At 44.2% G+C, this 25,000-nt stretch overlaps 3 protein-coding genes across 5 annotated transcripts in view; all 3 read right to left on the minus strand.

The window, feature by feature from the left end:
* The window catches only part of si:ch211-195b21.5 (uncharacterized), a 12,285-nt gene extending 6,006 nt beyond the window's left edge, over positions 1-6,279 (minus strand). Inside the window, exon 1 of one of the 2 annotated variants that reach the window (XM_068728356.1) lies at positions 5,912-6,279. In XM_068728356.1, the coding sequence (XP_068584457.1) occupies positions 5,912-6,118 (207 nt within the window). In that variant the 5' untranslated portion in view covers positions 6,119-6,279. The remainder of the gene's footprint in view (positions 1-5,911) is intronic. The other variant, XM_068728362.1, reaches the window with a different exon arrangement.
* A 2,303-nt stretch (positions 6,280-8,582) lies between these two features.
* fam98a (family with sequence similarity 98 member A) lies at positions 8,583-16,426 on the minus strand. Its single transcript, XM_068728375.1, has 8 exons — positions 16,305-16,426; positions 15,532-15,680; positions 15,198-15,332; positions 13,600-13,781; positions 12,395-12,475; positions 12,181-12,297; positions 11,854-12,021; positions 8,583-9,977 (listed from the first exon to the last, which is right to left on the minus strand). The coding sequence occupies exons 1-8, from the start codon at positions 16,340-16,342 to the stop codon at positions 9,249-9,251; spliced, it is 1,599 nt and encodes a 532-aa protein (XP_068584476.1). The 5' UTR covers positions 16,343-16,426; the 3' UTR covers positions 8,583-9,248.
* Positions 16,427-18,930: 2,504 nt separating this feature from the next.
* Positions 18,931-25,000, minus strand: part of vps8 (VPS8 subunit of CORVET complex) — a 42,167-nt gene continuing 36,097 nt past the window's right edge. For both annotated transcript variants that reach the window (XM_068728396.1, XM_068728388.1), the window contains exons 42-45: positions 23,496-23,664; positions 21,773-21,826; positions 20,662-20,742; positions 18,931-19,571 (exon numbers count right to left, since the gene is read on the minus strand). In XM_068728396.1, the coding sequence (XP_068584497.1) occupies positions 19,446-19,571; positions 20,662-20,742; positions 21,773-21,826; positions 23,496-23,664 (430 nt within the window). In that variant the 3' untranslated portion in view covers positions 18,931-19,445. The remainder of the gene's footprint in view (positions 19,572-20,661; positions 20,743-21,772; positions 21,827-23,495; positions 23,665-25,000) is intronic.

Genomic DNA, 25,000 nt, shown 5'->3' on the forward strand with positions numbered 1-25,000 from the left:
TATAAATAGATAGATATATCTATATATAGATAGATAGGATATATCTATACATATATATGATAGAATATATCTATCTCTAGATAGATAGGATATATCTATCTATAAATATATAGATATATCTATATATAGATAGATAGGATATATCTATATATATGATAGAATATATCTATCTCTAGATAGATAGGATATATCTATCTATAAATATATAGATATATCTATATATAGATAGATAGGATATATCTATACATATATATGATAGAATATATCTATCTCTAGATAGATAGGATATATCTATCTATAGATAGATAGGATATATCTATAAATATATAGATATATCCATATACAGTTGTGGTCAAAAGTTTACATACACTTGTAAAGAACATAATGTCATGGCTCTCTTGAGTTTCCAGTTATTTCTACAACTCTGATTTTTCTCTGATAGAGTGATTGGAACAGATACTTCTTTGTCACAAAAAACATTCATGAAGTTTGGTTCTTTCATGACTTTATTATGGGTTAACAGAAAAAGTGACAAAATCTGCTGGGTCAAAAATATACATACAGCAACATGAATTAGCAATTTTGGTGACTTAGAAAGTTGTGTCAATGAAATGAGCTTCATAGCATGGCCTCTTAACTTCTTGTGAGTGATTATGAGTGACTACAGCTGGTGACTTCTCTGAGGCCATTTAAATAGGGCTCATTGGATACAAACGCCCACAAACGCTACAATGGGAAAGTCAAAGGAGCTCAGCATGGATCTGAAAAAGCAAATCGTTGACTTGAACAAGTCAGGAAAGTCACTTGGAGCCATTTCAAAGCAGCTGCAGGTCCCAAGAGCAACAGTGCAAACAATTGTAAGTATAAAGTGCATGGCACTGTTTTGTCACTGCCACGATCAGGAAGAAAACGCAAGCTATCACCTGCTGCTGAGAGAAAATTGGTCAGGAGGGTGAAGAGTCGACCGAGAACCACCAAAAAGCAGATCTGCCAAGAATTAGAAGCTGCTGGAACACAGGTGTCAGTGTCCACAGTCAAGCGTGTTTTGCATCTCCATGGACCGAGAGGCTGCCGTGCAAGAAGGAAGCCCTTGCTCCAAAAGCGGCACCTTAAGGCTCGACTGAAGTTTGCTGCTGATCACGTGGACAAAGATGAGACCTTCTGGAGGAAAGTTCTGTGGTCAGGCGAAACAAAAATCAAGCTGTTTGGCCACAATGCCCAGCAATATGTTTGGAGGAGAAAAGGTGAGGCCTTTAACCCCAAGAACACCATGCCTACCGTCAAGCACGGTGGTGGTAGTATTATGCTGTGGGGCTGTTTTGCTGCCAATGGAACTGGTGCTTTACAGAGAGTAAATGGGATAATGAAGAAGGAGGATTACCTTCAAATTCTTCAAGATAACCTAAAATCATCAGCCCGAAGGTTGGGTCTTGGGCGCAGTTGGGTGTTCCAACAGGACAATGACCCCAAACACACATCAAAAGTGGTAATGGAATGGCTAAATCAGGCTAGAATTAGGGTTTTAGAATGGCCTTCCCAAAGTCCTGATTTAAATCCCATTGAGAACATGTGGACAATGCTGAAGGAACAAGTCCATGTCAGAAAGCCATCAAATTTAACTGAACTGCACCAATTCTGTCAAGAGGAGTGGTCAAAGATTCAACGAGAAGCTTGCCAGAAGCTTGTGGATGGCTACCAAAAGCGCCTAATTGAAGTGAAAATGGCCAAGGGACATGTAACCAAATATTAGCACTGCTGTATGTATATTTTTGACCCAGCAGATTTTGTCACTTTTTCTGTTAACCCATAATAAAGTCATGAAAGAACCAAACTTCATGAATGTTTTTTGTGACAAAGAAGTATCTGTTCCAATCACTCTATCAGAGGAAAATCAGAGTTGTAGAAATAACTGGAAACTCAAGAGAGCCATGACATTATGTTCTTTACAAGTGTATGTAAACTTTTGACCACAACTGTATATCTATATATATATAGATATATCTATATATACACATATAGATAGATAGACATACATACATACATACATACATACATATACACATACATACATATATATACACATACATACATACATACATATACACACACATATATGTGTATGTGCATATATATATATATATATATATATGTATACATATATATATATATATATATGTATACATATATATATATATATATATATGTATACATATATATGTATACATATATATATATACATATATATGTATACATATATATATATATATATATATATATACATATATATACATATATATATATACATATATATGTATACATATATATATATATATATATATATATATACATATATATATATATATATATGTATACATATATATATATATATATATATATATATGTATACATATATATACATATATATATGTATATGCATACATATATATATACGTATACACATATATATACACATATGTATATATATATATATATACATATACATATCTATATATATGGATATATCTATATATCCATATATATATATAGGAAACAGTCTGGAGAATGAGAAGAGCAGAGAAAAGAGTGAGTGTGTGACTGATGAACAATGTAGGATGTATGTGTATGTGCTGCTTTAATGGACTCGCTCATGCTAACCCTTTACAGGAGAAGAAGCTTCATGGATCAGGACTCTGTCCTTATAATCAGGTGTCCTAATAATCAGGTGTCCTATTTCCAGGCAGTACACATTTAAATAACAGGTTCTTAATAATTAAAAAACAAATAGTTTGTTAATAGTATATTGTGTATATTGTCTTTAACCCAGTACATAAATTGTAATCAAAGTGATGAGTCCTTGAGACGTGGGGTCATGTAACCAGAAGACGAGGACAGAGTGTCTGAGAAAGACCTACAGCCACGGTGGAACTAATTGCAACACTCCCTCTGATGCACACCTTTTTAATTTTGTATTATTGCACTTATTTTGTATTTTCAACATCATAGCATAAGGGATACTTTTAATGTATAGTACACCATAGCCTATGTTAAGTGTTGTAGACTGGTAGTAGTGGTACAATGTGTAGCAGAGCTGAGACCAGGACCAGACCAGACCACATGAACCCGCTTAAAGAAAGACAGCAGACAGGTCTCCGTTACAACTCTCATGTATTTTGTACAAACACTGTGGAATCTCCTTTGTGAACAAAACATGGCAACAAAAAGACATTATCAAAGGGTTGATACACTGTAAATGAAATGAATGATACAATCCATACAAGACATATGGAAGTGTCAACATACTCTGCTCTGATCTTTACATCTCTAATTCTACCTGATAACTGACTTCAGTTGAAGTTGATGTTAAAACAAGACATCAATACTTCAGCCACACTAGTGGTCCGGTGCTGAAAGGATGTCCGTCCGTCCGTCCGTCCGTCCGTCCAATAGTTTGTCAAACATTTCACTCTGGACCAAGTGTTGGAACAAAGGATCATGGAACAAAGGATCACCATCTGTCAGCCACGGTCACACAACAATGTAAAATGATGGGATTTTGTTCACATTGAGTCAAACGTTGGTGAAATCTGATAGAAAATTGCTACATTGACCAAAACCAAGTTGTCGTGACGGTGCTCCCTTTGAGGCTCTTGTCTAAATTGTCCACCTATATTTGCGAAAGACTTGTCGCCCGATGACCGTTCCTCAAACACAACCATCCGAGCTCGATGCCGAGCCTCGACCATCGAGAGGTACCGCCCAGACACGACCGCCTGTGAGGGAGAGGAGAGCTGGAGAGTCCAAAATGGAGTCAGCATCATGCACTGCTGGTGTGTCCGAGTCAGAGCGAGGAGGAGCCAACAACTCCAGCACAGTATCCCTTCAGGTAAGCTTACACAAGAACCGCATTCACCTTGAATACCTTCACTTGTAGTGTGTCGATGGTCCTGTCCATGTTAATGTAGCAGTTTAACTCATTTGGCACATGGTACAAATGAGGTACATTCCAAATCACAGTAAAGCTGCAGTGAACTTTCTGCTTCTTCTTTTCCAGCTATAGAGCAATGATGCACTTTTCTACCGGGTCCAAAGGCTCGGCTCCTTTATACTTTTGACTGCAAAATATGGGAATCAATGTAAAGGACAAACTGATTATTGATCACAATGTATCTCAATATAATCATTTCTAGGACATAAGAGTCAACTTAATGTTATAATAGTCATATTAAAAAAAGTTTTAACAACTGATATTAAAATTGCTCTTTAGTCTAGAGTCCTTTAGGTTGCATAGATGTGTAAACCTACAGTAGACACTATCTGGCTAGGAAAAAGTATATTTCTCTATTAAAAAAAAGGAACAAAAATCGTCCGACTCACCCATTTCAATGTGAACCAGGTTCATGGTGCTGCCAGGTCCACTGTAGCCGATGGAAGTGGCTGATCCCCACTGTGTTGACAAACTTGACCGCACTGTCTGTCACATCGTGCAACTGAAATGACCGTAGAGAGCATCCAGGAAGCATGGATGAAGCTGCATGCATGAGACCCGCTGTGTGGACGCTACTGAGCTTTAAAGCTTTTAAATGTGTGTACGTAGCTTTACGGTGCTGCAGGAATAAGTCCAGTAACAGCAGAATGAGTGATCATGTTTACACTGACGGCTCCCTCAGCACAAAGTCAACGGGTTTTTAAATGGGTTTTTGGTGAGATGCCTGAGGTCTGTGGTTAAAACAAGCTTGAGAGATTTTAACATTTTGTTTTAAGATATAAAATACATCAGAAAAATTGCCCACTTGTGAATTTTGAAGCTTTTAAGTGTCTCAAAAAGGAGACAAACAAGTGGCTAAATGAGACTAGCAAACGTCATCACTGGAGCACTTCAGCTTCGTGATGTAGGCTAGCTAATGTACAGCACCTCCAGCACTCATCATACACGAGCCAGTTAGATTGCATTTTGTGTCATTAATCATGGGCTCTCTGCAATATTTTACTACATCCTAATGTTCTAAACTGCACACATAGAAGCGAGTCACATAGAAGCGAGTCACATAGAAGCGAGTCACATAGAAGCGGGCTCTTTGCCTCTGAACGTAGTTATGTTGTTCAGAGAGGGTGTGCTCACAAAGTCCCAAACACATCATAAGCCCACATGATTTAATCCAAATGTCAGAGAAGCTTTTCGCTACCTTCAGATTGACGAGACCGTAATTCAGATGGAGCATATACCAACAAATCAAACATGTTACCGTATTACAACCATAACATCTATCTATGTAACACACGTCTACCCCGTGTAACGGCAGAGGTTACTCTACCTCTGCCTGGGTAGAGAAGCAGAGACGTACAGTACAGAGCTAAACTAGAGCGTCTTCTTGAGCCTGGTCCTGGACCACATCCTCTGTGGACATGCAGCTTCTGAAGTACATGCGGTCATCAGCACCCTTCTGCACTACTACACCGTGATGACAGCAGAAGGCTCGAGTTCAGACAGCGGCTACCAGCCTTGTAAGTGTCTTATACCAACATCTGAAGAGACGTAAAGCTGGAATGTTTCACTCAGATATGTATTAGATCGGCGTGTTATTAGACATGTGTTGGCACCGATTTAAGGGTAAATACCACAGGTGTATATGAAGAAACGAGGACAGTAAAACTACAGTTCGGCTACCTTACCTTCGCGGGTCACTTGACTCGCGTCATATTTGTCCCTAAAATGTGAGACATGGAAGGGGACACAAGAAGACGTGATGCTGTGTACTCGGGTGGCCCTACTTCTTCTTATACATACATATACACATATATACATAGTCAGATACATACACGTGTAGCTGCTTCTCACGGTGGTCTATGTGCTAGCATAACTAGCATGTAGTTAGCTAACTGAGCTAGCGTCATTAGCCTGTTGGGTACGTACACTGATGAAATGCTCTCTCGGTGGCCTGTTGTGGAGGAAAAGGCTATCCGGTGCCGAAGCCGAAAATGGTCCGCAGGGTGCAGGTGGCAAATGTCCCGGGGGAGGAACCCCACAGGGCCCCCGGGGTCTGAACGGAGGGCCAAGGGGTGGCTGGTGTCCGAACGGCGGCGGTCCGTGGCCAGGTGCAGCGTTTCCCGGGCGGTACATGTCCGCGGTGAAGAGGACATGCGATGTCCTGTCTCGCAGAATAAAGAAACCAAATTGAAGCTAAACACGGTATCCGGTCAAATGTGCTATTTTCTGCACACCGTTTCGGTCTGATTCAGGTTTGGTTCCACTGTGGCTGCCACCGGAAGTAAAACAGTAACACAAGACAACATCCGGAGTAATGACGTCAGGAGGTCTAGAAGGCCCAACCCCTCTGTCCCCCCTCACGGACTGAGGGTTTAGTTCTGTCCCTCTGTCACAGAGGGACAGAACTAAACCCTCAAATCACGTGTTTGAGGACTCTCTTTATGAACCCTTTCCGGTATGCTGACTTAGCCTATGGGAATTACCCACAAGTCATAGCAACGTGACGTTAAACACGGGGTGACCAGTGGACGCATGGAGACGTTAAAAAAGGTAAACAAAGAGGACGACACGTGTGTTCAGCCTGTCTTATTACATTTACTCAGAAACATTAAGTGTTAAAGATGGAACACAAAATAAACTTTAAATATTTATTTATTTATTTATCCATCAAATATTTGATTTTGTCATCGAAGATGTTTTGACAAAAACAAGTAAACATGATATGAAATGACCTCATCTGAGGAAAGAGCCTGAAGACGTTCAAATCAGGAGTACAAAGTATACAATAAATACACACAATTGTACATCTTATTTTTTGTCGTTTTCATGGTGACGTGACATGTGGCAGCAAAGTGCTGTCCCCTTCATATTTACTCAGCAGGTGTCAGTGAGGTCCTTGAGGGTTCAGTGAGGTCCTTGAGGGAGGACATTGGGATTTGGCCATAGTCTCAGTTTTCACGTGTTTTTATGTTCCATCTTTAATCCTTAATGTTTCTCTGTAAATGTGATATGACAGGCTGAACACGTGTCGTCCTCTTTGTTTACCTTTTTTATGTCTCCTGGGGCCTGTTCGAAAGTAGAATAAAGACATCCAGGATAAGTGGGAAAGCCAGGTTGGACAAAGTCTCATAAGTTCATCCTGGCTTAATTGGTTGTTCGAACGCCGAGCCAGGCTGAGGAGGGGCGGCTTTGTCAAGCCAGGTCTAACTAATTTGAGTAAGTGCGCGGCCACGGCTTTCTTCAGTAGACCACAGAGATGGATCACAGATTCACTGATGAGACGACAGGTGTGGACACTTTCCTCCAATGAACGGCGGATCTGAATGCTGACGTAAGGTGACACACCTCTCATAAAATCAAGCACCGCTGCCGTCTTGAAGTTTGGAGACGGACTGATTAAATGAGTCGTGTAATTCATTGCAAGCACCTTTGCAAGTGCAGCCATTTCTAATGACTGTAATGACTGCAGTAACATCAGATTTGAGCTGGCAAACAATATGAAGGGTGTTTATTTACAATGACGAACACACGAATAGGCCCCAATTATGAAAAATAACTATCGTAATAGGCTAACTATTTATTTTTTTAATTTGATCATGTTTTGTTTTATTTATTTTTTTTAAATAATAATTTAGCCTACGTGTTGTTTGTTTAAAAACGAGGCCAATGCGTAGCCTTCATCAGAACATGGACCGACTGTATAAAACACATTCATTTCTGACTCCAAAGATAAGACAACAGAATCAACTAAGCTTGGCATTTAGCCTGGTCTGGAGCAGGCTAGCTGCAGAGAATAAATCACCACGGTAACTTGACCAGGATAAAGTTATCCAGCTTTCAAACAACCGACTGCTAAAGGCTAAATTCAGCCAGGATAACCAACATATCCCGGCTTAATCCCTTATCTAGGTTTCGAACAACAGGCCCTTGCTTCCACTCGGTGACCCCCTGTTTAACAGCACATTGCAATGAATTGTGGGTAATCCCCTTGGGCAAAGTCTGCAGAAATGCTGACTTACAGAAAGGGTTCATAAAAGGCTCAAAATGTGTTCCAGAGTCCTCAGACACTCGATGATGTGACAGAGGGACAGAACTAAACCCTCACGCGAGTCTGAGTGTGGAGGTTGGGCCTAATTTGGTAAATCCTTGAGTTCCACTCGTCTTTTATATTCTTCACAATTAATTTTGTATCTACGCCCTCTGGCGTTTCGGAGAATAATGCAGGACATACATAGAGTGTAAATACAGCTTTATTCTATTATATATTAAAACTGCTTTTAATAATCTAAAAACATTAATTCAGATCCCGGTGGAAATTATTTTGTATAATATTTACGGCATAATGTATTATTTCAAATGTCCTTGGACAAGAATATTCATACAAGCAGAAACCAAAGTTCAAAACCAAAGTTATTCAAAGTTCCCTCTTGATTTACTCAATGATGACTTTTACATTCAACACAGTTACTAATATGTATAAACTTTTTAGTCATTTTTTGTCCTGCGTTGTATTTTTCTCCCTCTGCAGATCTTTAGTAGTGAAGACTACATGAGTTCCTCCTGTACTTTTACAGTGACCGATAACCAGACCATTGAATGAAAAGTGATAATGTTCTCATTTCAGATTTTATTGCTCATTCACACACACCCATGCAAACCTTCCAACATCCATATTTGTATGCACACAATCTCCCATGAGCAGTAAAAGATGACACGTGTTAAATAAGTAACAAAGGAGATTCCAGTCTAACCTACCGAAACAAAACCAAGACCGGAAAGATGAAGTCGTTTTCAAGTAATCGTCAAATTCAATGAAACTATGAAGGATTTCAGGAGTGCACTTCTGATGTCAGATATACAGTAGGCGCACCGACGCTGAGATCTTAGGACGCAATCCTGTCTTTCAAAAACATGTCCAATATAAGGCTAATGAAGGGTCACGGTGAGGTCAAACCAGCAGAGTCCAACTGATCAAGGGACCACCTACAGGAGAGCTGTTGACTTGAATACTCGTATTGAGGAGGCAGAGAAAAACAATAACCCCATCATGAAAAAGCAAAGGACTACAATAGAACTGCCCTGGTAGTAAAACAATGACCCCAAAGCAGCCTGTACTGAGCGTATACAGTACTGTGGATCTCCTACGTCCTCAAACATGTTCCGTCAACTTTTAACCGTGCTGAAAATTCTAGATTGTTTGATAAGGCATTTCAAATCTGTTCACGTGTGACACGTCTCCGCTGCGATGCCCCTCACTGCGTCCTCAACTAGTGTAGTGTCTGCCTTGATTAAAGCCAGCTTGGGTGTAGTGCTGCCCACCATGTTGGAAGAACTGTTCAAACTGTCCTCCTTGGTTAAAATTCTGACCCCCTCTCCCTCCCCATCCTCCTCCTCGTCCTCCTTCTCCTCCTCGGCCTCCTCTTCCCCTGCCCCCACGACTCCCTCGACCCCCTCCTCTCTCCTGATGCCAGCCTCCATCTTGTTGGTAATTGTCATGGTAACCACCACCTCCACCACCTCCTCCTCCACCACCACCACCACCACCACCACCACCACCTCCACCTCCTCCTCCTCCATGGTAGCCAGGATCCTGGAAGCCTCCTTGGTTGTTCCCTCCTCCTCCTCCGTAGCCACCTCTCCCTCCTCCCCCTTGATGACTTCCAGCATCTTGATAGTGGCCCTGATTATAACCGCCTCTCCCTCCTCCAACACCGTCTCCCCAGCCTCCCTGCACTTTCCCCCCTCTGCCGCCTCCTCCTCCTCCTCCTCCTCTACCTCCCCTGTCTCCATGTCCTCCTCCGCCTCCTCTTTCATATCCTCCGCGGCCACCTTGGGAGTGGTGATCGTAGCCTCCCCTGCCGCCTCCGTGTCCACCAAAGTGTCCTCCGCCTTGGGGAGCATCCTGACGCTTCTGCCAGGAGGGCATCTCGGGGGGAGGAGCCTCAATCTCACAGGGTCGGCCTCCTCTGTCCGGCACTCGGCCCATTAGAACCTGAAGAGACGAACACGCATTAAAACAAGACGTTTGAAAGAGAAGCCCGCTGCCCAAAGTTGACCCCACTTCTGCTTGTCGTTTGTAAGAGCTTAAGTTTCTGTCGGTCCGACAGAACACGACGTGTTAAGAGCCTGAAAGAGGAGGTGGTGACAGAGGAGGAGGTGACAGAGGAGGTGGTGACAGAGGAGGTAGTGACAGAGGAAGTAGTGACAGAGGAGGCGGTGACAGAGGAGGTAGTGACAGAGGAAGTAGTGACAGAGGAGGCGGTGACAGAGGAGGTAGTGGAGGTAGTGACAGAGGAGGTAGTGACAGAGGAGGTGGTGACAGAGGAGGCGGTGGAGGTAGTGACAGAGGAGGTGGTGACAGAGGAGGTGGTGGCAGAGGAGGTGGTGACAGAGGAGGCGGTGACAGAGGGGGCGGTGACAGAGGGGGCGGTGACAGAGGGGGCGGTGACAGAGGAGGTAGTGACAGAGGGGGCGGTGACAGAGGGGGCGGTGACAGAGGGGGCGGTGACAGAGGAGGTGGTGACAGGAGGTGGTGACAGAGGGGACGGTGACAGAGGGGGCGGTGACAGAGGAGGTGGTCACAGAGAAGGCGGTGACAGAGGAGGCAGTGACAGAGGGGGCGGTGACAGAGGGGGCGGTGACAGAGGGGGCGGTGACAGAGGAGGCGGTGACAGAGGAGGTGGTGACAGAGGAGGTGGTGACAGAGGGGACGGTGACAGAGGAGGCGGTGACAGAGGGGGCGGTGACAGAGGGGGCGGTGACAGAGGAGGTGGTGACAGAGGGGGCGGTGACAGAGGAGGTAGAGACAGGCGGTGACAGAGGAGGGCGTGACAGAGGAGGTAGAGACAGAGGAGGTGGTGACAGAGGAGGTAGAGACAGAGGAGGTGGTGACAGAGGAGGTAGAGACAGAGGGGGCGGTGACAGAGGAGGTAGAGACAGAGGAGGTGGTGACAGAGGAGGTAGAGACAGGCGGTGACAGAGGAGGTCGTGACAGAGGAGGTAGAGACAGAGGAGGTGGTGACAGAGGAGGTAGAGACAGAGGAGGTGGTGACAGAGGAGGTAGAGACAGAGGAGGTAGAGACAGAGGAGGTGGTGACAGAGGAGGTAGAGACAGAGGAGGTGGTGACAGAGGAGGTAGAGACAGAGGAGGTAGAGACAGAGGAGGTCGTGACAGAGGAGGTCGTGACAGAGGAGGTAGAGACAGAGGAGGTAGAGACAGAGGAGGTAGAGACAGAGGAGGTGGTGACAGAGGAGGTAGAGACAGAGGAGGTAGAGACAGAGGAGGTCGTGACAGAGGAGGTAGAGACAGAGGAGGTAGAGACAGAGGAGGTAGAGACAGAGGAGGTGGTGACAGAGGAGGTAGAGACAGAGGAGGTAGAGACAGAGGAGGTAGAGACAGAGGAGGTAGAGACAGAGGAGGTGGTGACAGAGGAGGTAGAGACAGAGGAGTGACATTTATTGTGAGACCATAGATACTTGCTGATGTGAATGTTAGGCAGCTGAAGCCACTATTTGACTATTTGACTCAACATTCTTAGATGCTTTGTTTGTTTTACGAGGTTGAAGTAGAACAAAGTCTGGAATATGTTTTGAGTTTGATGAAAACACGTTTGTTGGAGCAGACCATGTTTTTGTTGATTTCTTCCACCTCTTCTGAGAGCTGAGACAGTGGAGGGGAGTGTTTAAAGAAGACGTGGAGGACAACAATCGAGTCACAGACCGACACAATCGGTTATCATCTACTTCACTCTGGACGACGCGGAACAATTACGAGAACGTGGACTTCTGCACATCGCTTCTGAACAGAGCAACAGGATGAAAACAGTGCATGAATGACCTACGACACGGACATGTTGTGTTCAACCTGCCTTATTAATGGCACAAGCAGTCTTCTCTCTCATCTTGCCGCTGCTTGTTCGTAGGATCTTGGAGAAGTCTTGTCGAGCGGCGAGAAGGTGAGCGAGAGAGATTTTACTTTTGGTGTCGAGAGCAGAACGTAGCGGCTGGTAAACTTTGGCCAACTTCTCAGCGTGCGTCTGTAACGAAAACACACAAGAGAAGTCACGAGTCATCATGACAAAGTCAACTGATGGTTTCATGTTGCAGAAAATCAGGCCAACACACAATGCAAAAAAAGAGTAGCAATGAAAAAACAAAGAATACAAATCAGATCATGACTTCTTAGATCCACGTACCTTTGCTCTGCCAGACCAACCAAAGGACTGCACCGTCACATCGAGGCGCTTCAGCAGCATCTTTCTCCTCACTTCATACTCATTTACCAGCGCTTGGTTTATAGCTTCGATCTTTTCCTGGTAAAATGAGAACAGAAGGAAAAGAGAAACATGATTCACGGTCGTTCACTTTGCGGTTACTGAGTTCTATTCCTGGTGGATTTTCAGTGTTTACCAGGTGCAAAGGTCCAAGGCTCTTCTTCATCAAAGGCTCTCCTACGTGATTGGGCGGGACTTTACTCATGGCTTCTTTCAGCTGTGAGAAATGAACAGGCAGACGTGAGCATTATGTGTATGAACATCGACATGAATGACATTGAAAGAGGATCAGACAGCAGATACATTGAAGCCCATCGTCAAAAGCAGAAGCGTGTATAACTAGAGTTCTTCTCACACTGACGAACATGAAGTATGATTGGGATGAACCTGTTCACAATATTTTCTGCGTATTACTGTTACATGGTAAACATTCAAACCAAACTATGTGTTATAACTTGTGTTATAGCTGTGGTCCTGCCTGACACCCACCACCACCACCACCACCACCACCACCACCACTACTACTACTGTTATTATTAGTAGTACCATTTGTATTACTATTACTGCTCTTATCTTGTCATCATGGTTGTATTCTATCCACTGCTGTTTCTCCATTATTACATAAGCTATTATTGGTGCCACTGATGCTGTTACTACTCTCAGATGTATGACTTCTGTCCCATGGATTGACTTTGTTGTATTTGTTCATTGTGTCCACATGACATCCATCACTCTGCTGTCCTCCGTTGCTCTCCCTAAGGTTTCTAGTTCTTCCTGGACCAATGAGAGGAGGGTCAGAGGTCGTATGTGTAGAGATTGTAAAGTCCTCTGAGGCAGATTCTTAATTTGTGATATTGGGCTATACAAGTAAAACTGAAACCATTAGGAAAGCGCCTTTTGAATTTCATGTCATTTTTCCAACAAGTGATCCATTTAGTGATGTGTTTACTCAAGCAACTGTGGAGTAGTAGGTTTGTAGCCTAACGGTGGATTTTTAGGACACGGACCAAACTTAGAAATCTAATCTAATTATTTCATCCTCGAGTCCAAGTGGATGTTCCCTCAAAGTGTTCTTGAGATACGGCGTTCACTAGGATGGGACGAACGTATCAACTCTCTAAATACAAACGGCCGGACGGACAAACATGACGCCTCCAGCCACGGCTACAGGCACACAGATGTGAAGGGTTTGCAGCTCTTGAAGGCAGTTTAAAGGATCACTGAGTCAGTGGGAGGACACGGGTGTTGTTCAGGAGTCAAAAGAACGGACAACTTGTAATGTCGATTCAACCTGGTTCAGCTTCTCCTTGTGAGAGCACATCATATCTGTGACAAACTCACCTTCTTCTCAATCCCACTGAAGAACTGGAACATGGTGATGTTGGCTGGAGGCTTCGACATGCCCAGTGACATGCAGATCCCCTTCAGCTCCTGGAACATGGGGCTGCCTGCCTCCTGGGCTTTCTTCTCAGGCTTTGTAACCAGGATCATCCTCGATGCCTCCAACTCAGACACCAAAAAGGCTGAGACAGAAATGTGACTGGTTAAACTCCAACTACAGGATGTACGCTTCAGAAAGTCAAATTTAAAACAGTTTCAGTGCTGTCTGAAATATGCTGAAGAAGTTCACCACAGATGTAATGAAGAGTTATGAAAAATAAGCTTTGTTTGTTGTGGCATACAAAAGCAATCCTCTCGTTATAGGTCATCTTAAAACAGGGTCTGTCCCGTTTTAGGTGTGGCAGCAGGCCAGCATGCAGCGAACCGTTGAGCTGGCACAACTTAACTCTCAGTCTTTATTAATTATTAATGTCGTTAACGTAAAGTCAGACTACGTGTGGTAAGAAAAGTCTATTCTATGGTGAAACACCATCCCAACACTGCATCACACCCTGCTGGATGAGAGGAAGCAGGAGATGGACTTGATTTTAACCACACCTTCACTAATCGGGTGCGTCCTGAGCGAAGTTGTCCACATGCTTTCCTATACACTAAGAGTGATACCGGAGGACTCCACTAGAGGGCTCAGCGTCGTGCATTGACCGTGTCTGTGAAACACTTGGAGCTAGTTGCCATGTGTGACGTCATGGTAACGTGTGTCTCGACGGGTCTACACGTCCACGCATCAGGGCTGGTCTCTCTGCAGGGGGAGCGATGCTGTGACACGCTTCTCCACCTCTCCGTATATCCCGGGCACCACACCGCTACACCCACCGCGTGTCTGTGAGTCGGGACCAGGCATTGGCTATTTAAATCGGTTTAAAACTGGATTTAAAAATGAATAAAATGTGTCGATACCAGTCGTGGACGTATTGAAAGACTGTCGTCAAAATAAATATCAGTCAGCTTTATCGATATTTATGCACAACCCTAGTAATTAAAAGCAAGTACATCTACAGCTTAAGCCAAACGCATCAGCAGAGAAGTGAACATGTGTTTTACTCATTTTGACTCATCAGTAGAGTGGATGTATACCACATTATGAATGGTTGCACCTGTATTATTGTTGCACCTGTGTGAGGGTGCAGAGCCTGGAAACAGGCTTCTTCTTCTTCTTCCGCTGCTATCTAGTGGTGGCTGGGTGCAACGTCAACAATATACCAGTGTTTCCCCGTTGTTGGTTAAAACGAGTATCTGTCCGGCCTTCAGGCCTTTACACTGATGAGGAACAAACACCGACATGTGGGACGAGGCTCGTTTTGTATCGAGTTTGCCTTCAGAAACGTGAGAGTGAATTTGAGCTCCCTCTGGTAGACGGGTATGCAGCGTATACGTACGTCTAAGACCCTGTGTGACTGGTCAACACTTAGTCACAGTGTGTGCTACAACAGTCCACTTAAAGAGCAAAAAGACTTTAACCTCACAGGCTATTGGAGCAATGCTGTTTCTTCAAATAAAATCATTTTGAATTGAAAAGCTGCAAAGTGCCGTTATCATACTGAGCAGCAGCAGACAGTCAGTCCTGTTGAGGAGCCTCTGGGTGACGTCTCCGCTGGTGAGGACGGAGTAAGGACAGGCGAGCTCCGACAGCAGGCCGCTCATCTCCAGCTGGAAGCCCTCTGCCTCGCTCGGACCTGGAGGGTAGAAGGACAGACAGACAGAACAATTATTACATTTTTCATTTCTTTGCCTTTGTTATCAACCTTCAGCGTGCAAGAAAAGGAATGGAACTCGTAGAACCAATCGATGTGCAACTCTTCCGTCACTATTAAACACGTTCTATTAATTGGGACACAGCAGCAGCTTGACTTCACGTGACAGAATGTCCCTCACAGTTGGTGGCGTGGACATTCTCCTCCAGCCTGCAGTACAGTCTGAGCTCGGAGACGATCCAGGCACAAAGCTTAGTGAACTCGGGTGAAGCTGCTCCTCTGCTCACAGCGGGATCCAGAGCTCCTTCTTCCAACAGAGGGCCTTGGTACCTACAGTCACACACACACACACACACACACACACACACACACACACACACACACACACACACACACACACACACACACACACACACCAGTACACCAGAATGATAAGCCGAACTGAACACTGACTCAATGAGGGTCTGACACTCCAGACGGCGCCTTCAGAGTCAGACCACATTCATGAAGCTGGTTCTTCAGTCAAGTCCTTCGCTGTTACAGTACAGGGTTAGTCACGTGGTGTGTTGAGAGAGTGGGGCTAGAACTGGTCAACAGACACAGACGTGTCGGAGCTCTCCTCACATCAATCATGACGGCAGCAGCTTGTGCTGACGCAGCTTCAGACACACGTAAACCAGTGTGTGTGTGTGTGTGTGTGTGTGTGTGTGTGTGTGTGTGTGTGTGTGTGTGTGTGTGTCCGGTTCACTGCACGTCCATCAGCAGCGACAGACCCGTCAGACTGAGCATTAGCTACAACAGCGTGTTAGCTGTTTCGCTAAAGCTACTACCCTGTCACGTTAACGCGCTGGCTAAAAATAAGAAAGACTGGCAAGGCTGCTCAGTGGAACGGTGAATCATAGTCACACATCATATTCACACCACAGCGGACACGTTCCGTGCTTCACAACTTACCCTAAATCTTCAAGAGACACAAGAATGTCATTCTCCATCCCAGTAATCTGTAGCTGTGCTCTAAAATCACGTACAATGAAATATAGTTTTCACATCAGCCAGCTCAGCTGATACACGTTTAACTTCTTCTACTTACTCTTTGGATTCATTGGCAGTTTGTAAACAGCTCACCGGCGCTCTGGCGCCCCTACCGGATCCACAAGGTACTGCGTCCTTAAGGCGGATACTACTTCCCTTTGTTCCTCATCTTAATCATACACCTTGGTATTGATTTCGATCAACTGGGTCACATAGCATGTTAAAAATCATCTAATAATGAACGTATTTAATAAAGTAGAGAAGGTATTAATATCAACATAAGATGTGTGTCCATGTTGGTGAAAGTAGGATTAACTGGGCCATAGATCTGGCTACACTATCATTGTTGTTGACAAATAAAGACTTGAAACTTCAAATTACAACATAATAATAAAAAAAATATATATAATAATAATATTTGTCCAAAATAACCAAAAGGGAAATTTGATAATCCAAAAATTGTGCAATTCTAATTTAGTAGAACTGTTTTATTTCAATTTCCCATAAGAAACTTGACCACAGAGCTATAAAAAATAAATAATGTCAGCATTCATTTAGACAGAAACTAAAAGATGGTGACGGGTAGGGAGGTCTGGCCGTCTGACATACCGGTGGACCAACCTGTCTTTATGGACGGACACAAGAGTCTTCTATTTCTTTTCTTTTTTTTTGACCGACTGGCACATAAAGCAGGAAGGCTAGATCAGCCCACTGGTTTCATAATTGACACTGGGCTAGCCCAATAACATCAATAACACCAATAACATCAACAACATCCATAACATCCATAACATCAACAACATCAACAACATCCATAACATCAACAACATCCATAACATCAACAACACCAATAACATCCATAACATCAACAACATCCATAACATCAACAACATCCATAACATCCACAACATCAACAACATCCATAACATCAACAACATCAACAACACCAATAACATCAACAACACCAATAACATCAACAACATCCATAACATCCATAACATCAACAACATCCATAACATCAACAACATCCATAACATCAACAACATCCATAACATCAACAACATCCATAACATCCATAACATCAACAACATCCATAACATCAACAACATCCATAACATCAACAACATCCATAACATCCATAACATCAACAACATCCATAACATCAACAACATCCATAACATCAACAACACCAATAACATCAACAACATCCATAACATCAACAACATCCATAACATCAACAACACCAATAACATCAACAACATCCATAACATCAACAACACCAATAACATCAACAACATCCATAACATCCATAACACCAATAACATCAACAACATCCACCATGTGGGCCCATTGCCTTCATTGAACAGCGCATCTCAAAATAAACTCTTAGTGGATTCTTACTTTGTCTCAGAGGAGATACATTAGGGTCTTATAGCAAAAAGTGCCTGTTGGGGTTGATTTGTTCAACCTTTGTGTTGCTTGGAACAACTAAAGATGGATCTACACCAAGAAAAGCCATTAGAGTCTAATCTAGTCATTGACCGCTAATGTCAAGCATGAACTTAAGATGATGGTCGTCTCTTCTTGGAGTACAAATAGTGCCTTACAGAAGTGTCTTTGTTAAGAGTGTTAAAGCGTCATGAAAAGCTGAGAGATGAAACCACGGCCACTTCCTTACGACAAAATCCTCAACCCAGCCCCGACAAACGCAAAAGCTACAGTAGCTTCTCACTCCCCACCCCAGGGAGACCAGGGAGACCTCTTCACTGGGAGGAGACCAGGGAGACCAGGGAGACCTCTTCGCTGGGAGGAGGCCAGGGAGACCTCTTTGCAGGGAGGAGGCCAGGGAGACCTCTTTGCAGGGAGGAGACCAGGGAGACCTCTTTGCAGGGAGGAGACCAGGGAGACCAGGGAGACCTCTTTGCAGGGAGGAGACCAGGGAGACCAGGGAGACCTCTTCGCTGGGAGGAGACCAGGGAGACCTCTTAGCAGGGAGGAGACCAGGGAGACCAGGGAGACCTCTTCGCTGGGAGGAGACCAGGGGCCGGCTCCTAGCTCTCGAGCAGCCGTCTGCTCAGTGGCGCATGAAGCAAAAAAAGTTTGACTTCCGGCGATCTTCCACATCCATGGGGCCCATAAAGGAAGGGTTTCCTTTAACCCCGCCTCCCGGGCCTCGGTCCAGCCTCGTTCTCGGTCTCTTTCACTTCAATGGAGCAAGTCAAATAAATCTGGATTGGGCTATTATGTGCATTTTACAATTTTTAGAACCCAATGATTTAAATAAAGTGTATTCAAGTGTTGGTTCTGGGAAGTTGAGTAAACCTCCACGGACTCGGGGCCCCTCATCTTCTGACAGGAAGTCAAGGTACCGTTCATGATCTCATAGTGGCTGTTAGGTTACCATGAAATGCTGAATCATGTGAACACTAAACTCTAAATCATCAGTTCTTAAGATGAATAACTGTGTCAGAAAACATCTGGTTCTTTGCTGAAAAGTCAAAAAGGAAATTGGGGCATAAAAACCGAAGAAGAGCAATTAACCACAACATCAAGAAACATCCAATAACATTTTAATTCTGCTGCATTCACCATCAACATTTGAAAAATTCATTTAGCAGTTAAAATTAGTGCACTTTTGGATTCAGTCAACGAAGGTAATTTACCAATAGAAGCTGACAAGGTAAACGTCACTAATGACAGAAGTGTGTTTCATATCAACGCTGTGAAATAAGAGACGTCAGGGTCTTGTTGGTTCTTACTGGTTCAAACAGTCGGTATCATTTCCCTCACCAAAATAAATGTCACAACGTTCTCAACAGTTATGTTTTGTTCACTCTTTGACTTCCCGGCACCAACATGCAAACCCAGCGGACGGTTCAGCTGTAGTACATAAACAAAGGATGAAATCAAAGCTACATTCAGCTGACTTATTAGTGACCACATGTGTTTGGAGATGAACATTTTGGAAAGACGTTATACAATATAATTTTGTCTCCCAACAAAAGAACAATGGAAAACTACAACCCACACGGATGCAGAATGTAAGTCTCCTGACTAAAGGAGTCACTCCTCCAGTAAAGGTGGAGGAGAGAGCTTAAGCTGGAAATGATCTGTTCCGGGTTGGGCTGGGAACAGAAGGCCCGTCCTGTCACTGCTATGGCAGTGAGAGAGTTCTGACAGGATGGACAACTGGAGGAGAGAGAGAGAGAGAGAGAGAGAGAGAGAGAGAGAGAGAGAGAGAGAGAGAGAGACAGTTAGAAGATGCACACTATGGTAAATAGACTTTTCTAGTCTTCCGACCACTCAAGAGCTTTAACCCTTTATGTCATCATTCACCCATTCACAACACAGCGCTGTACACACACACACACACACACACACACACACACACACACACACACACACACACACACACACACACACACACACACACACACACACACACACACACACACACTGATGGCAGGGGCTACCATGCAGGATGCCACCTGCCCCATCGGGACTATCGAATCATTCACACCCACTGACGCTCCGCTGGCCGAGCCTACGGGAGCAATCTGGAGTCAAGTGTCTCGCCCAACGACACATCGACATGGACTAGAGAAGTCGGGGATCGAACCGCCGATCCTCCGACTGAAGGACGACAATCTACCACTGAGCCACAGTCACACATTCACACGTCAATCCTCAGAGCCTCGCACAAGATTGAGCGCTGCATTAAATACGTGAGGGTCAGCGATTCACCGACTCTGAGGCAGTATAATGTGCTAAGCTAACGAATGCTAACGGACAGACTTCTTCACAGGATTAACGTTACATAAATTGTAGAGCATCCCGCTACAGATGTGGCTGATGTTAATGGGTTCTTACTGACACAGGACCGAAAGCTCAGGCCAGGATTTGGTCCGATGTCGTCCACAACAGAAGCAAAGGAAAAGGTCCAATACGGAAACCTTATCCTCGATTCCATGCTCATCTGCAACATTAGGTATAATCCTTCATTAATAAAGTATATATTGATTACATTTCATATACATTCATGCGTGTTGTATTCATCACCACTCTTTGTAGGGTAGCTCATGAGTGTGGGTACAGACTAGTAGGACTGTAGGAGCAGAGTCGTCCTTCAATCAGAAGATCGGCGGTTCGATCCTCTGATGCTCTTAAATTGGATGAGTTAGTCTGATAGGCGAGCCCCGGCCAGCAGTGTGTGAATAGTGTGAAAGACTAGAAAATGATGCGTCCAGGTGGTTCTTCAGCTGACAGACAGAGACCCTACCCTGGAAGGTCCTCGGTATAAACACCGCAGCTGATCCCAGGACTGCTCCTGCTGAAGGTCCAACGTTGCATCAACAAACACCTGGGCCACAGCAAAGAACCAGAATAATGAAGGCGAAGCATCAATATGAAGCTGTAATCTGTTACATGGCATACAGAGTGCAGAAAACATGAACCAGTGCAGCATAAGAGCAGCAGAAACACAAGCTGTATTACTAGAGGGACCTGTGATGCTATAGGGTCTCCCTGTGCCTTCACATGGGGCGGGGGGGCAGTATCAGGAAGTCACTACAGTAGCACTGTAGTGAATATCAATTGATTGGGCTCATAGTAAATACTCTGCCTCTCCATCCCTCCTTTCAGCCGTAGTCTCACTTCCCCCGAGCCCTTACTGCTCCAACCATCAACCAGATGCCCTTTGACCCACCCACCAGTCTCGGTCACCGACTCCCACATCCACCTGCTCCTTTCTCAATTACCCCACAGAATGTACACTAGCTCATTTCCACATTGTCATTGTAGTTTCGTCCCTTTGCTTTCCAGTCGTCTGAACCCTGAACCCTGGACCCTGGAGTCTGCTCCTGTCTGTACCTCTCACCTGCTCCACTGCTGCTCACCCAGGGACTTCTCAGTTACCTTTATCTAGACTCACTATCCACACCATGAAGCTTTTGTAGCTTCACTTTTTCAGCCCTGGATTGTTTGCATCTGGGTTCTTTCCCTTGACTTGTACTCACCCGCCTGACAACAACCACATCAGAATGTTGCTATCAAACTCTATGTACTGTGGCGGCATGTTTTAAGTGAATCTTATTACCACTTTGATCCTATTTTCATAGGACTTTTTATTGCATTCTATGATATAAATGTTGAACTGGTTTTTCCAATATTTCCACTTTCTGTAAATAAGGTTGTAATAAACAGTAATTCACTTGAGTGAAAACAACAAAGCATAACAATCTCCAGCAGGTCCAGGTTACTGTAGATGGTGTCAGTTTTTGTTTGGAAGAAAGAAGGAGTAGAGCTGCATTTGTTAACTGTGAAGGATCTGGATCTGGCCCGGCTGTCTGGACTGTGGTGTCATTTGTATACTTTGTGGGATAAAACCTTACCTTCTTCCTGTGGACCTCTGCTCCTGCGTCATGATACACCGATGTCACACGAGTCTGAGGCCAAGAGAGGAGCACAGAGCTGTGTCAGGACCGTTGGCTGCTGGAAGACTGTGCTTAGATTAAAAGCAGTATTATAGACGAAACGAACACCAACTGGCATGAAACGAATCAGCTGTCACACATGCTGATGTGGCCTGAGGTCCTTCATGTAACGGACTTCCGAGCCACCTCATAGGAAAGCCTGCAGACTGGTTAACTATGTGACTAGGGGCTTATCTTCAAAGGCACAATGACCACACGAGGTCCAGAGTGTTTAGACGCAGCAGCACTGCAATAGAGCTGGGAGAAGTGGATCCAGATCAGAGGTGCTGAAGCCTGATCCTCTCAGCCCCTTACTTCACTGCTCCCTTAGCTGGGAAACAACCGGAGGCTCATTCATAAACTTCATTTTTAAACATCTATGAATGATGAATTTATCTTCTTTTTTACATCTGAGCCATTATTTCAGAGTCGATGATATTCAACCGCAATGATGGTTCATATCTATGTAAGTGAACAAGAGTTGTGGGCGCTATGAATAGCCACAGCCGTGGGTCGTGGTTGTGTGTAATGACAGCTGTTGGAGAACCTCGCCGACGGAACACAGTCTCTGACAGACGGAGGGTAAAACAGAGGAACAACCTGACAGAGTAAATATTAATATGCATTGCCCCAAATATGGGCGGTTGATGTACTGTATATTTTTGTGACGGCTACTGGAACATCAGATGGTTAGAGTTGTGCAAGCAATTCATAAATACATTAAATACATTTCTACTCTGTGGTCTGCATATTTGAAAACACTTTATGTCTCTAAAGTGCAACAAACATAAACAAGTCTATTTCCTAAATATCAGTCTATATTTATACATACAAGTTATAATTATAAACAGCCCTTATATTTAAAAACAAACACAAATGTAAAATGGAGTTTTGAGATTTGCTTGTTAGTGTTTAGAAAGATCAGTTACCGTTAAATCCAGTGTCTTAAGACTTCCATAATGAATGAATGAATGAATGAATGAATGAATGAATGAATGAATGAATGGGTATCAAAGCTGGGCCGGCTGGGAGTAAAGTGAGCTAAAGAGTTTAGTGAGGGCTGAGTGTGATCCTGTCATCAAGTGAACACGATCCACTGAAAACATGGAGAGTGTTCTTGTCTTTGTTTTATTCACATGTATTATTTATCTCCCCTGGTTGTTGTTGTGCACACAGACCACAGTCTGCTCCCTGTGCTTCTCCCTCCACCGCACAGCAGCGTCTCTGAGCCTATAGCTAAGTGTTAAATGAAATATAGTTAACAGATTTAAGTACAGGTCAGGTCTTCGATCAACAGGTGCGGTTGGGTCCAGAATGGATTGAGAGATAGTTGCAGGTAACAGATGGATTTGTGTTGGTATTGGCTGGTGCAGCCTCACAAGTGTGTACTGAACATTTAGAATGTAATGTCCCCTAGAGCTGGCTTTGTACCTGCAGGAAGACATCATGGCCAACATGTTTGTGAGTTGTTTGTTAAGCTGAACGTCTTCAGTAGGAACCAATGGGACAGACGTGGTATTGTTGGTTTGGATCTTTTCACAGGAACTTATGATGTAGAATAACAGAGACTTATCCTTTAATCTAATATGTATTCCCTCATGTCTATCCACATCTTTCTTTTCTTGCCAGCACAAACACACACCTGTGCCAGGGATGTACTGCGGCCTCTTTTTGGATCGGTGGAAGCCCCGCCCCTTCCTCCTTGGCTTGAGGAACACTTGTAGCAGCTCCACCGCTGTTGAAGCTCTGAAGTAACACCCCACCCAGAGTCCTTCTGCTGCAGGCACTGGTAGTGGTACAGGTGGCCACAGCTGAAAAGACAAACACATTCACACCTTAGCCTGTAAATATTCATTCCTCTCCATTATCAGTAACTGCTTATCTTATTCAGGGGCAGGAGCCAATCCCAGGGCTGACCCATAGAGACAGACAGCCATTCACACCTACGGGTCATTCAGAGTCATCAATGAACCTAGAAAGCTCTAAATGCAACAAAGTTCATCCTCATTGGTCATCAGGTCAAGAGAACTGAACAGACTTTCATTCAAATCTTTGATGACAGAGTCAGGTGGTTGATAAACAGCACCAACAATGGTCAGGTGGGAGATAAACAGCACCAACAATAGTCAGGTGGTTGATAAACAGCACCAACAATGGTCAGGTGGGAGATAAACAGCACCAACGATGGTCAGGTGGGAGATAAACAGCACCAACGATGGTCAGGTGGTTGATAAACAGCACCAACAATAGTCAGGTGGGTGATAAACAGCACCAACAATGGTCAGGTGGGTGATAAACAGCACCAACAATAGTCAGGTGGGTGATAAACAGCACCAACAATGGTCAGGTGGGTGATAAACAGCACCAACAATAGTCAGGTGGGTGATAAACAGCACCAACAATGGTCAGGTGGTTGATAAACAGCACCAACAATGGTCAGGTGGTTGATAAACAGCACCAACAATGGTCAGGTGGTTGATAAACAGCACCAACAATGGTCAGGTGGGAGATAAACAGCACCAACAATGGTCAGGTGGGTGATAAACAGCACCAACAATGGTCAGGTGGGTGATAAACAGCACCAACAATGGTCAGGTGGGAGATAAACAGCACCAACAATGGTCAGGTGGGTGATAAACAGCACCAACAATGGTCAGGTGGGTGATAAACAGCACCAACAATAGTCAGGTGGGAGATAAACAGCACCAACAATAGTCAGGTGGGAGATAAACAGCACCAACAATAGTCAGGTGGGTGATAAACAGCACCAACAATAGTCAGGTGGGAGATAAACAGCACCAACAATAGTCAGGTGGGAGATAAACAGCACCAACAATAGTCAGGTGGGAGATAAACAGCACCAACAATGGTCAGGTGGGAGATAAACAGCACCAACAATGGTCAGGTGGGAGATAAACAGCACCAACAATGGTCAGGTGGGAGACAAACAGCACCAACAATGGTCAGGTGGGTGACAAACAGCACCAACAATAGTCAGGTGGGAGATAAACAGCACCAACAATAGTCAGGTGGGAGATAAACAGCACCAACAATAGTCAGGTGGGTGATAAACAGCACCAACAATGGTCAGGTGGGAGATAAACAGCACCAACAATGGTCAGGTGGGAGATAAACAGCACCAACAAT

Source organism: Cebidichthys violaceus, unplaced genomic scaffold, assembly GCF_023349555.1.
Source record: "Cebidichthys violaceus isolate CVI_PGR_0920_01 unplaced genomic scaffold, fCebVio1.0.p SCAF_10, whole genome shotgun sequence".
In the NCBI taxonomy this organism is placed as follows: domain Eukaryota; kingdom Metazoa; phylum Chordata; class Actinopteri; order Perciformes; family Stichaeidae; genus Cebidichthys; species Cebidichthys violaceus.

Coding starts and splice junctions, on each gene's coding strand:
- fam98a (XM_068728375.1), bottom strand. CDS start 16,342: ATGGAGAATGACATTCTTGTGTCTCTTGAAGATTTAGG. Junction 15,333..15,531: donor GAATGTCCACGCCACCAACT/GTGAGGGACATT, acceptor TCTACCCTCCAG/GTCCGAGCGAGGCAGAGGGC. Junction 12,476..13,599: donor TCAGTGGGATTGAGAAGAAG/GTGAGTTTGTCA, acceptor CATTTCTCACAG/CTGAAAGAAGCCATGAGTAA.